This window comes from Crocuta crocuta, unplaced genomic scaffold, assembly GCF_008692635.1.
Source record: "Crocuta crocuta isolate KB4526 unplaced genomic scaffold, BGI_CrCroc_1.0 scaffold334, whole genome shotgun sequence".
In the NCBI taxonomy this organism is placed as follows: Eukaryota; Metazoa; Chordata; class Mammalia; order Carnivora; family Hyaenidae; genus Crocuta; species Crocuta crocuta.
Window position 1 is genome coordinate 6,486,477 of NW_027533260.1, and position 11,556 is coordinate 6,498,032.

The 11,556-nt window shown below is 53.9% G+C and overlaps 1 protein-coding gene across 1 annotated transcript in view; it reads left to right on the forward strand.

Moving 5' to 3' along the window:
* The first annotated feature begins 535 nt into the window (after window positions 1-535).
* The window catches only part of PHLDB3 (pleckstrin homology like domain family B member 3), a 24,133-nt gene continuing 13,112 nt past the window's right edge, over window positions 536-11,556 (forward strand). Inside the window, exons 1-8 of the mRNA XM_077747287.1 lie at window positions 536-790; window positions 1,458-1,640; window positions 1,840-1,977; window positions 3,365-3,493; window positions 3,739-3,900; window positions 5,114-5,224; window positions 5,321-5,404; window positions 5,783-5,893. Coding sequence (XP_077603413.1) covers window positions 539-790; window positions 1,458-1,640; window positions 1,840-1,977; window positions 3,365-3,493; window positions 3,739-3,900; window positions 5,114-5,224; window positions 5,321-5,404; window positions 5,783-5,893 — 1,170 coding nt within the window. The 5' untranslated portion in view covers window positions 536-538. The remainder of the gene's footprint in view (window positions 791-1,457; window positions 1,641-1,839; window positions 1,978-3,364; window positions 3,494-3,738; window positions 3,901-5,113; window positions 5,225-5,320; window positions 5,405-5,782; window positions 5,894-11,556) is intronic.

Here is an 11,556-nt window from a genome sequence, read left to right on the forward strand (position 1 = left end):
CAGAGGACGCAGACTCTCGGTTTGTCTAGAGAGGGAAACTAGGAGCCCCGACTCCTGGATCCCTAAGTGAGAAGACATGGGCGCTACTCCCCCCTACGCTAGAGTCGGAGCCAAGTCTACCAGGCTCGGGAGACGAGGGTGCGGGAGCCCGGACGCCGGAGTCCCGGAGGCAGAAGGAGATGGGGTCGTTCTTGGGTGGTCTAAGGCTTTGTGGGCGGTTGCTTGGAGGGTCCAAGGCTACACACTTTGGTAGGAGAGGCCAGTAGGGGGCGTGCTAAGACCCCGACTCAAATTCCGGTCTGGCCTTTGGGGGTGTGGCGGCCTGGGAGCCATCGAACCCCGCCCCCAGAAACTCCAGGCCACGCCCACGAGCTCTCAGTTCCAATCTTTGATCTCTTAGGCCCCGCCTCCTGGAGCTCTTTTCCTCGCGCCGGAGCAGTCGGGAGCTGCTCTGGGCTCGTGGGCCACACCCCCACGCCGCCAGGCCACGCCCCCGGAACTCAGGGGCCGGCCCACTCCGCTGGAGCCCGGAGCGGCCATGGGGACGCCGAGCGGCCCGGAGAAGGGGTGCCAGCCGCCTCCGGTACCGGAGTGCGACGCGGAGGACCGGCCCCATGGGGCTACGCAGCCCCAGGCGCACCCTGAGGACGCCCACAAGCCGGAGGCCCCCGAGGCCCCCGAGGAGCCCCAGAGAGTGAAGGAGCTTCCCAGCGGCCGAGGAGCTGAGCAGCAGGCTGAGGAAGAGGAAGAAGTGGGAGAAGGCAGCAGCACGGAGAGCAGCCGCGACGCGGTGAGGGACCCGGAGGGCGAAGGAGGGGTCACCGGGGGGACCCAGAGAGAGGCGCTAACGGGTGACAGAGACACAGAGGGACAGGTATAGAGAGACCTGGAGACAGGGACAAGGACCCAAGACAGAGACACAGAAAGACCAGAGACAGAGTCTCCGAGAGATGAGGATAGAGACACAGACAGAAACCCAGAAACAAAGGACAGAGATGCTCAGAGAAACGGAGAGACAGAAATTTTGAGAAAGGAAAATACTCTGAGAGAGGCAGACATAGCGATTCAGAGACAGAGACAGATGAGTCGGAGAGACAAAGCCCAGAGAAACAGAAGGAAAGACTCAGACCCGGGGAGACAGAGAGAGAAAGAGCGAGCGAGCGAGCGAGCGAGCCGGGCTTACGAGAACGCGACGCCGGGAATGGGACGTGGATAGCGAAAAAGGCACCTTCTTTGAGTCGGCGGCATACCCCCTCCCCTACCGCGAGCCCCTGGGCCTCCTCCCAGGCGGGGGGACACCGCACCTGCACCCTCCCCCCGCAACTTGAATAGCTGGGCGTGGCCACTGACTGGGGCTGATCAGAACTCCCAGTCCGGGGAATGCGGTGGGGAATGGACCTACCCGGTGGCTGCAGGGGTGAGTCCTCCCCTCTTGACCACGCACCCTTTAACCTCAGAGGGAGGCTCCGCCCCCAGCACCGATCCCGGCCACGCCCCCCACATCCGCCCAGCCTGGGGAGAAGGTGCGAGGGGCGGCACGGCGGCTTCGAGAGCAGCAGCTGGAGGCACTGACTCGCGTGGCCCTGATGGAGCAGCGAGTGAAGGAGCTACAGCGCCAGAGGAAGGAGCTGCGGATCGAGGTGAGGTCGTGGACTTCGTGGGAAGTCTGGCCCCAGCTCCAGGGAAGCCCTTAAGGCCAGGCTCCCAGGCCTTTCCTCCTGCGGGATCCGATTCTCAGGCCTCCAGCCCTGGCCTCCCTCCGAATCCAAGAGCTCAGATTCTCAGGCGCCCCACTCGGACCCAGGCCTCTGGACCCCAGTCCTTGCATTCTCTCCGCAGATGGAGGTGGAAGTGGCCCTTCTGCGGGGCGAGCTGGCTGGGGAGCGAGTGGCTGCCCGGCGCGAGGAGGAGCAGCTCCGGGAGCTGCTTGGACAGCAGGTGGAAACCGAGCCGGGCAGCCGGGAGCAGCGGGAACAGGTCTGTTCGTCCTGGTGGAACTTCCCCGCCAGTTTCATTCCTTGTGGGACGGATCCTTCTGGTCGTGCTCCTGGGACCCGAGCCCCAGGGTTGGGTTCCTCCTCCCTCCCTGATTCTAGAACCTGAGTCATTGGGGTGGGGGTGGGGGCGCTTGGGGCTCTTCCTTTGCCCTGCCTCTTTGGTCTTTAAATGCCATATTGTGGGGGCGCCTGGGTGGCTTAGTCGGTTAACCGTCCGACTTTCGCTTGGGTCATGATCTCGCGGTTCGTGGGTTCGAGCCCCGCGTCGGGCGCTGTGCTGACTGCCAGCTCAGAGCCTGGAGCCTGTTTCAGAGTCTGTGACTCCCTCTCTCTCTGACCCTCCCCCTACTCATGCTGTCTCTCTCTCTCTCCTAGAAATTAAAAAAAAAAAAAGTCATATTGTGAAAAATGTCAAACCAACAAAAGAATAGTCAGATGGTGGCCATGTGGTTGGGCTCACCGGCTTCGACAGGGATTAATCTTCCATTTTTGTTTCCTATCCCCCAATTTGCTTCCCTATCTTCAGTTTTAAAAGCCAATCCCAGGGGCGCCTGGGTGGCTTAGTCGGTTGAGCGTCCGACTTTCNTGTGGGGCTCGAGCTCACCAACCATGAGGACATGATCTGAGCTGAAGTCAGTCACCCAGGTGCCTCTCATTCTTTTTCTTTTTGAATTTATTTATTTATTTTAAAGTTTATTTGTTTATTTTGAGAAAGAGAGATAGTGCAGGGGAGGGACAGAGAGAAAGAGGGAGACAGGGAAACCCAAGTGAGCTCCACGCTGTCAGCACAGAGCCTGATGCGAGGCTTGACCCCATGAACTGTGAGATCATGACCCGAGCCAAAATCAAGAGTCAGACGCTCAACCAACAAAGTGATACAGGGCCCCCTAAGTTTATTTACTTGAGAGAGAGAGTGCAGGGGAGGGGCAGAGAGAGAATCCCAAACAGGGTCCACACTGTCAGCACAGAGCCCATCATGGGGCTCGATCCCACAAACCATGAGATGACCTGAGCAAAATCAAGAGTCGGAGGCTTAACTGACCGAGCCACCCAGGTGCCCCTAAATGTTCCGTGACTTTGGAGGCTGATCTTAAACTCTTGTCCCACCCAGGAAGTCTTGGATACCCCTGGAGAAATGGCTTCCGACTCTGGGTTCCCAGTCTCCGCCCTCCCCTGCCCTGATTGTCTCCGTCTGTTCTGAGCGTAACGGGCCCAGCCTGCAGGAAAGCGAGCCAGACAGACCGGGTCCCTGCACTCCTGGCGCCGGCACCCAGGCAGGCTTCTGAGTCCTGGCTGGCCCGGCCCATGCTGGCCTCTGTGTCACTTCCTGTGTCCAGACTGCAGTGAGAGCCCGGCTGTTCTTTCAGGAGCAGAAGCGGCTGAGCCAGGAGCGGGATCGAGTGGAGGGTCTTCGCCAGAGACTCCAGGAGGCCCAGGGACAGCTCAGCTCGCAGCCGGAGGACCAGCGTGAGCGGCTTCTGCAGGGGGTACAGGAGGTGAGGATCCGGGAGACAAGGACCTGGGATCCGGGCCACTCTTTTCTCGGGACCCAGACGTCCAGGCCATCAGTCCCCGCTTCTCTCCCTTAGGAGTTCGGGCCCCAGCCGTATAAGCCCCCGGACTCTGGAGTCTAGATCCTCAGGCCTCTCTTACCTCCTTGACCTCAACTCCTGGCCTCAGGCCACTACCCCTAGGGCCTAGGGGTCCAGGCCTCCAGCCTTTTTTGCATTCCCACCCACAGATGAGGGAGCAGCTTGATGTGGCCCAGCGTGCCTACGAGGACCTAGAATTCCAGCAGCTGGAACAGGAGAGCCGGCGAGAGGATGAGGACCAGGACAGCCCCGGAGCCCGGGCACTGGACCCCAAGGTCCAGGCACTTCAGGCCAGTGTGGCGCAGCACAGGGTAAGTAGGGTCAGGCTGGCCCTGCCTCTCTCGCCGCTGCCCTCTGTTCTCCTCCATTCCACGTCTGGCCCTTTCTCTGTCCTCGTTTCCGGCCTGGGTCCCATTCTTGAGAGCAGTAACAAGCGTTGATGTTTATTGAGCATTTACTATGTGCCAGGCGTGGTCCTAAATGCTTCATGAGTCTTTCTTTGCTTGTTGAATCCGTACAAGAATCCTAGGAGGCGGGGCACCTGGGTGGCTTAGTCGGTTAAGCGTCTGACTTTCGCTTAGGTCATGATCTCGCGGTTCGTGGGTTCGGGCCCCGCGTCGGGCTCTGTGCTGACTGCCAGCTCAGAGCCTGGAGCCTGTTTCAGTCTGTGACTCCCTCTCTCTCTGACCCTCCCCTGCTCACGCTGTCTCTCTCTCTCCTAGAAATAAATAAAAAAAAAAAAAAAAAGAGAAAGAATCCTAGGAGGCAAACCTTACCTTCTTTGCACTTTATAAGTGCAGAAACTAAAGGTCAAGGTGCTCGAGGAAACTTTTCCAACGTCACTCAGTTTGTAGAGGATAGAGCTCGGATCTGAACCTGCTGGGTCTTCGCCTCTGCCTCTCAAACCCAAGTCCAAAAAGATGACCCTGCCGGCCCTCTCTGGGAGTTTCATATTCAAGGGTCAGACAAGTCCCGCTGGAAAAAAGTGACATGTTTTGACTATATTTAACACAAAGTGTTCCGAAGCTTTTGATTAGAAGGGTCTGACGTGGGTCTCCTTTGCCCACCTCCATTTCTGGGTCTTCTCCCTGCCACTGTCGCTTCTCCCTTCCGGTCTCACACAGCTCCCGTCTGTCTCTGTTGCGTCTTGTCTCTTTTCTCTGCATCTTTCTCTTGGGGTCTGTCTTGATCCTTTTTTGTATCTCTTCCAGTTTGTTTCTCTGTCCCTTTCTCTGTTCACCGCGACTCTCTCTGGGTCTCTGTCTCCCTTGGTCTGTGTCTGCACATCAGATCCTCCAGCCCCTCCAACCCACCCCAGGTCTCTTCTGAACCCCTCAAAGCGAAGAGGGCACCAGAGCTTAACTCTGAGCCCCCAGCTCCCACCCCTCCCTGGGCACCCAGGTCCCAGGGTCTCTGTTACGGGGTCCGGTAAACCCCAGGCTCCCGCGGAGGACGTGGCTCTGTGGCAGCGCTGGGAACCCTGGGGGCAGCTGGGTGACCAGGTCACACGGGCGTGCCCTGCAGCGCCGCATCCAGGTCTTAGAGGAGCAGCTCAAGTCGCTGGGGGAGCAGATGGCCACTGAGAGCAGGGGGCTGAGCCGGAAGAAGGAGGAGGCCCTTGAGGCCCTGATGCAGGTAAGTCACCCCAAGAGGTCTGGCGTCAGGGCAGGCCGCTGGGACAGCCCGTTTCCGCTGCGACACGGGAACTGGTGACCTCTTGCTCTCCCTCAGGAACGGAGTCGACTGCTCCAGCTCAACTGCCTTCAGGGAGCCCCCGGAGGGGACTTCTCGGAGTCCAGCCAGGCCCTCACTAAGGTATGTGGGTTTCTTGCCCGTCAGCCCCTCCCCCCCTCAGACCCTGGAGTCCATCCCCCAGCCTCCTCCTCCTCCCTCAGGAGTCCGGGCCCCATGCCCCTTCTCCCTTGGGATCCATATTTCTCAGCCCCCTAAATGCTTTTGCCTTTGGGACCCAGGGGCTCAGGCCCCCGTTCTCCCCTCCTCAGGGACCCGGTCGTCTCTGCCCCTAGCCCTCGTTCCCTAAGACCAGGGTCCAGCTCTCCTGCGACCTTGAGCCTTTGTTTTTCCATCTGAGAAATGGGCTGATGCTGGAGCCATGGGCCAGACCATCCAGGAGCTGGTGGGTCCGTCTGTGATCTTTCCAGCTCCCATTAACCTTCAGCCCCTCTCCCGAAGCTCCTGTTCACCCAGAAGACAGACCGCCAGCTGCTGGTGCTGCAGGACCCCGCCGTCCACACCGCCGCCTCCGCTTCTTCCTGCCTCTTCTCCGTTCACAGCTCTCTGCAGGTACCTCCCCCCACGTCTCGCATCACTGCATCTCCAGAACTTTCACGGTGGCTCTCCCTGCCCCCGGGGGCGTGGGGGAGAGGGACGCGTGATCCAGGGGTGTTTTAATCTATCTTTTATGAGGCTCAAGCTTCGTGTGTCGATTTTCTTTCTTCTGCCTCACATTCTACTGCCCCCCCTAGCAAAATGGAACTAACGGGGTGCACCCAGAAGGGCATTTTATTTTTTTTTATTATTTTTAAAAATGAGTTAATTTTTTTTTAAATGTTTTATTTATTTCTGAGAGAGAGAGAGAGACAGCGTGAGCAGGGGAGGGTCAGAGAGAGAGGGAGTCACAGACTCTGAAACAGGCTCCAGGCTCTGAGCTGGCAGTCAGCACAGAGCCCGACGCGGGGCTCGAACCCACGAACCGCGAGATCATGACCTAAGCGAAAGTCGGACGCTTAACCGACTAAGCCACCCAGGTGCCCCAAGTTAATTAATTTTTTTAGTGGAACTTTTTTATTCTTAACATAAATCCAAATTAGGTAACATATAGTATAATAATAATCTCAGGGATGGAATTTAGTGACTCATCACTTACATATAACACCCAGTGCTCGTCCCAACTAGTGCCCTCCTTAGTACCCCTCACCCAGTTAGCCCATCCCCCCACCCAGCACCCCGCCAGCAGCCCTCAGTTTGTTGCCTGTATTTAAGAGTCTCCTATGGTTTATCTCCCTCTCTGTTTTTATATTATTTTTCCTTCCCTTCCCTTAGGTTCATCTGTTTTGTATCTTAAAGTCCCCATATGAGTAAAGTCATATATTTGTCTTTCTCTGACTGATTTTGCTCTTAGCATAATACCTTCTAGTTCCACCCACGTAGTTAGACAAATGGCAAGATTTCATTCTTTGTGATGGCCGAGTAATACTCCAGTGTATATATACACCACATCTTCTTGATCCATTCGTGCGTCGATGGACATTTGGGCTCTTGCCATCCTTTGGCTATTGCCGATAGCGCTGCTGTGAACCCTGGGGTGCATGTGCGCCTTGGAATCAGCACTCCTGTGTCCTTTGGATACATACCTAGTAGCGCCATTGCTGGGCCGTAGGGTAGTTCTGTTTTTCAGTTTTTGAGGACCCTCCCCCCTGCTTTCCAAGTGGCTGCACCAGTTTCCCTTCCTACCAGCAGTGCAAGAGCGTTCCTGTCTCACCCAGGAGTACATTTTTTTTTTAATGTTTTATTTATTTCTTGGAGAGAGAGAGAGACAGCGTGAGCAGGGGAGGGTCAGAGAGAGAGGGAGTCACAGACTGAAACAGGCTCCAGGCTCTGAGCTGGCAGTCAGCACAGAGCCCGACGCGGGGCTCGAACCCACGAACCGCGAGATCATGACCTAAGCGAAAGTCGGACGCTTAACCGACTAAGCCACCCAGGCGCCCCCCAGGAGTACATTTAAAATGTACTCCTGCCAGTCAGGGCAGATTGATAAGAAGGCCTCCTCTCTCTGCCCCACTGGCCCCAGCCCCCCTCCCTGGCACAGCCACTTGTTTCCTGGCTACCCCTCCTTCCAGATCTCCGTAACACTGGGGGTCCCCACTTATTAACGGGTTACAACATTCACTGAAGGGGTTGTTGCTAACTCTTTAAAATGAAACAGTAGAAAGCGTCAGAGGTGGGCATGAGGTAGGGATGAGTATTAGGTGAAAAGTTTTGTTTCAGGTGTGCGGCTGCGTGGTAAGCTCTTAGACATCGGTAGCTCTCATGTCATGTAAGCATTTTTTCAAAAGTGTATATCAGCTCCTCGCTGGCTTTTATTTTCTAACTTAACACTCTACCGTGGAGATTGTTTCCTACTGATAACATTTTGAGCTGCCTCATCATTTTTAATGATTCTAATGATAACAGGATAAGCAAGGTAGTGATGACAGCTGACATTTTTTTGAGTCCTTAGAGATGCCGGGCACTGTTTTATTTTATTTTTATGTATTTTTCCTTTTTTTTTTAATGTTTTTTTATTATTGAGACAGAGAGAAACACAGCATGAGTGGGGGAGGGGCAGAGAGAGAGGGAGACACAGAATCTGAAACAGGCTCCAGGCTCTGAGCTAGCTGTCAGCACAGAGCCTGATGTGGGGCTCGAACCCACGAACTGTGAGATCATGACCTGAACCGAAGTCAGACGCTCAACTAACTGAGCCTCCCAGGCGCCTCAGTATTTGTTTTTTTAATGCTTGTTTATTTTTGAGAATGTGAGAGAGAGTGTGAGCTGGAGAGGGGCAGACAGAGAGAGAGAGACAGAGGATTCAAAGCAGTGAGAGGGGAGACCCCGACGCGGGGCTCGAACTCAGGAACCGTAAGATCATGCCCTGAGCTGAAGTCGCCTGACTGACGGTAGCCCCCCAGGGCACTGTTTTATTTTATTTATTTATTTATTTTTAAAAAATGTTTTTATTTATTTCTGAGAGAGAGAGAGACAGCGTGAGCAGAGGAGGGTCAGAGAGAGGAAGACACAGAATCTGAAGCAGCCTCCAGTCTCTGAGCTAGCTGTCAGCACAGAGCCCNAAATGACTGAGACACCCAGGTGAGCCACTCAGGCGCCACCCCCCCACCCCCCCCAGGGCACTGTTTTAAATGCTTCACACGGATTCACTCATTTGGTCTTTGCAGTAATATTACCAAGTGGGTTCTTGCCTCCATTTTTTTATAGGCGAAGAAACGGAGGCAGAGAGGTGAAGGTAGTTAACTAACTGAAATGCAGCAGGGCTGGGATTTGAACCCAGGCACCGTTTTCAGTGCACTAACTGCTCCAGGCTCCGGTGGGGCACAGAGGTCTATGTGAGGGCATTGAGCCAGTCCTCCCTCTGCTGATGGGGATTGGAAGCTTTTGTAGTTTGAGCAACGCTGTTATGAATATCCGTGTGTGCATGTGTCCTTTTTTGTGCACGCAGTGATACCATTAATTAATATTAGTTATGATTAACATTATTATATTGTCTGATGTAATTATATGCATGTGTAATATGTAATATATGATATTTCTTATTTGTTAATATTAATAACAATCATGATTTTTCAAAAAATTTTAAATATTTGTTTATTTTTGAGAGAGAGAGAGAGAAAGACAGAGTGAAAGTGGGGGAGGAGCAGAAAGAGAGAGGGAGACAGAATCTGAAGCAGGCTCCAGGCTCTGAGCTGTCAGCAAAGAGCCCTATGTGGGTCTCGAATTCACGAACAGTAAGACCATTACCTGAGCCAAAGTCGGACGTTTAACCAACTGAGCCACCCGGGTGCCCCAACAATCGTGATTTTTGAGAGCTTAAGGTAGGCCAGTGTCTGCTCTAAGCCATTTTATCTTATTCATTCATTCATTCATCCTTTTAAAGTAGCTCCATGCCCAGTATGGGCTTTGAACTCACCACACCGAGAACAAGAGTCACATGCTCTGCCCACCTGAGTCAGCCAGGTGCCCCCTAAGCCATTTTATCATTTTGAAGCTATTATTTGGGCACGAGAAGCAGTCACCTGTTGGCAGTGTGACATGGTTCTGTCTAATATATGGATCATGAAATCTCTTGATCTAGAAACAACATTTCCTCCTTTGCTCCGAGAAGCCCCGGAAGTAGGTCCCATTATTATCTGGGGAAAGTGTTTGCAGATTTTCCGTAGGGGAAATTAACTCTCCAGCCAGCTCCCCTGGCAGCCTGATAAAGGTGAAGTGGCAGCTGCGTTGCCAGGCAACGCGACGGAGGGTAACTGCGACCCTTAGAAATGAATTGCATATCTATAAATACTTGCTGGGCGGCCCGTCCATTCCTCTGGAGTTGTCACCTGAGCTGTTGGCTCCCGTAGGTCCTGTGCCCGCTGCTGTGGGTCTCATACCCGCCTCGCACCTGGATGTCACCTGGGGGAACGTTGCCTGCGCTCCCCTGCGCGCTCTGCATGAGGTCATCCACATAATCTTTGCACCAACCACGGCAGGGTGGGGGGATGGCACTCACTTTACAGGGAGGAAGTGTAGCCGGGGAAGACAGGAATCGCCAAGGTCACCCCCTGCCCCCCCAACCCCCTCCCCTACTCCGGGAAGTGGCCAAGCTAGATTGGAACGAAGTCTGCCTGTTTCCACGACCTGTGCCTTTCAGGAGGCCAGGGTGTCTCAGGAATCCTTCGGAATCCGGAATCCAAGTGGCTGCCGTGGCTAACGCTAGCTCANATAGACAAGTGGATAAATGAATGAATGCGTGAATCAGCAAAGTATACTCTGCCTTGCTCCTTCCTCTCCGTGCCTCCAGGCCCTGTTACATCCCTCCCCAACCTCCCCCGCTTTTTTCCGGGATCACGTGATAGCTGAGACTCTTGACTCCTTGGGTTCAACTATTCTGCCACTTCCTAGCTGGCTGAACTGAGACATGTCTTTTTGCCTCAGTTTACTTAGCAGCCAAATGGGAATGATAATAGCTCCCATTAATGGCTAAAGTGCTCAGCATGATCCAGGGCACATAGTAGGTGTTCAGTGAATGTGCTGCTGTTACTATGATTATAATCACAATGATTAGTATTCTTATAATTATTAGCGCCCTTCCTCTACCACTCCCACCCTCATCTCTGGTTTTGTGACCCTAGACCAGCCTCTTCATTGATTCTCTCTCCATCTTACTTTCTATCTCCCAATAATCTGTTTCCCACACAATAGCTAGTGATCTCGGCCCCTCCTACTTCAGCCCTCCCCACCTAAAGCTGTCAGCGGCCCCCTGAGCCTCCTCACCTCAGCCTATGAGCCCTTCCATGATGTGGCCCCTGCCCACCTCTCACCACCGTCCCCCATACACGCTCTGCCGAAGAGGTGCGCTGACCTGCCAACATTCCATACTTACTCCTGCCTCAGGGCCTTTGCATTTGCTGATCCTTCTACCCAAAACACTGTTCCCTTCAGCCTTCCCTGGCCAACTCTCATTCCTTGGGCCTTAGGGTCAGCATCCAGACCTGCCTTCCAGGTGGAAGGTGATCCTCCTTTCTGACACTTTATTTTCTTTGCTCACTGCACTTTCTGATGATCCACTTGTCTGATGGTTTATTTAGTTCCTACAACATAAGTGACATGCAGACAAGGCTTGGGTCCACCTTGCCCACTCGTTTCTTCAGTGCCAGGTATCTAAGGTCTCAGAGTATGCTGGGAACATGTGTTGAAGCAAGGAAAGGGTGAAGAGACACAGGGGCTCAGTTTCCTCCCTGTGAAGGGGAACGAAACTTTCCCTGCTCCCTGGGCTTTTAATATTTTTTTAATGTTTATTTATTTATTTTTGAGATAGAGACAGTGTGAGTGGGGAGGGGCAGAGAGAAGGGGAGAGAATCCCAAGCAGGCTCCGTGCTCTCAGCACAGAGCCCCATGAGAGGATCGAACTCATGAAACCGTGAGATCATGACCTGAGCCAGTCAGACGCTTAACCTACTGAGCCACCCAGGTGCCCCTCTGTGGGCTCTTAAAAGTTTAGGTAGCTATTCAGAGTGCCAAGTACACTGTTAGGCACATAATGAGCACTTGATAAATACTGGCAGTTATTATTTTTTCAAACTTCAAAAAAATTTTTTTAAATCCTTATTTATTATTGAAAGGGAGAATGAGCAGGGCAGGGGGGGAGGGGCAGAGAGAGAAGGGGACAGAGGATCCGAAGTGGGCTCCAC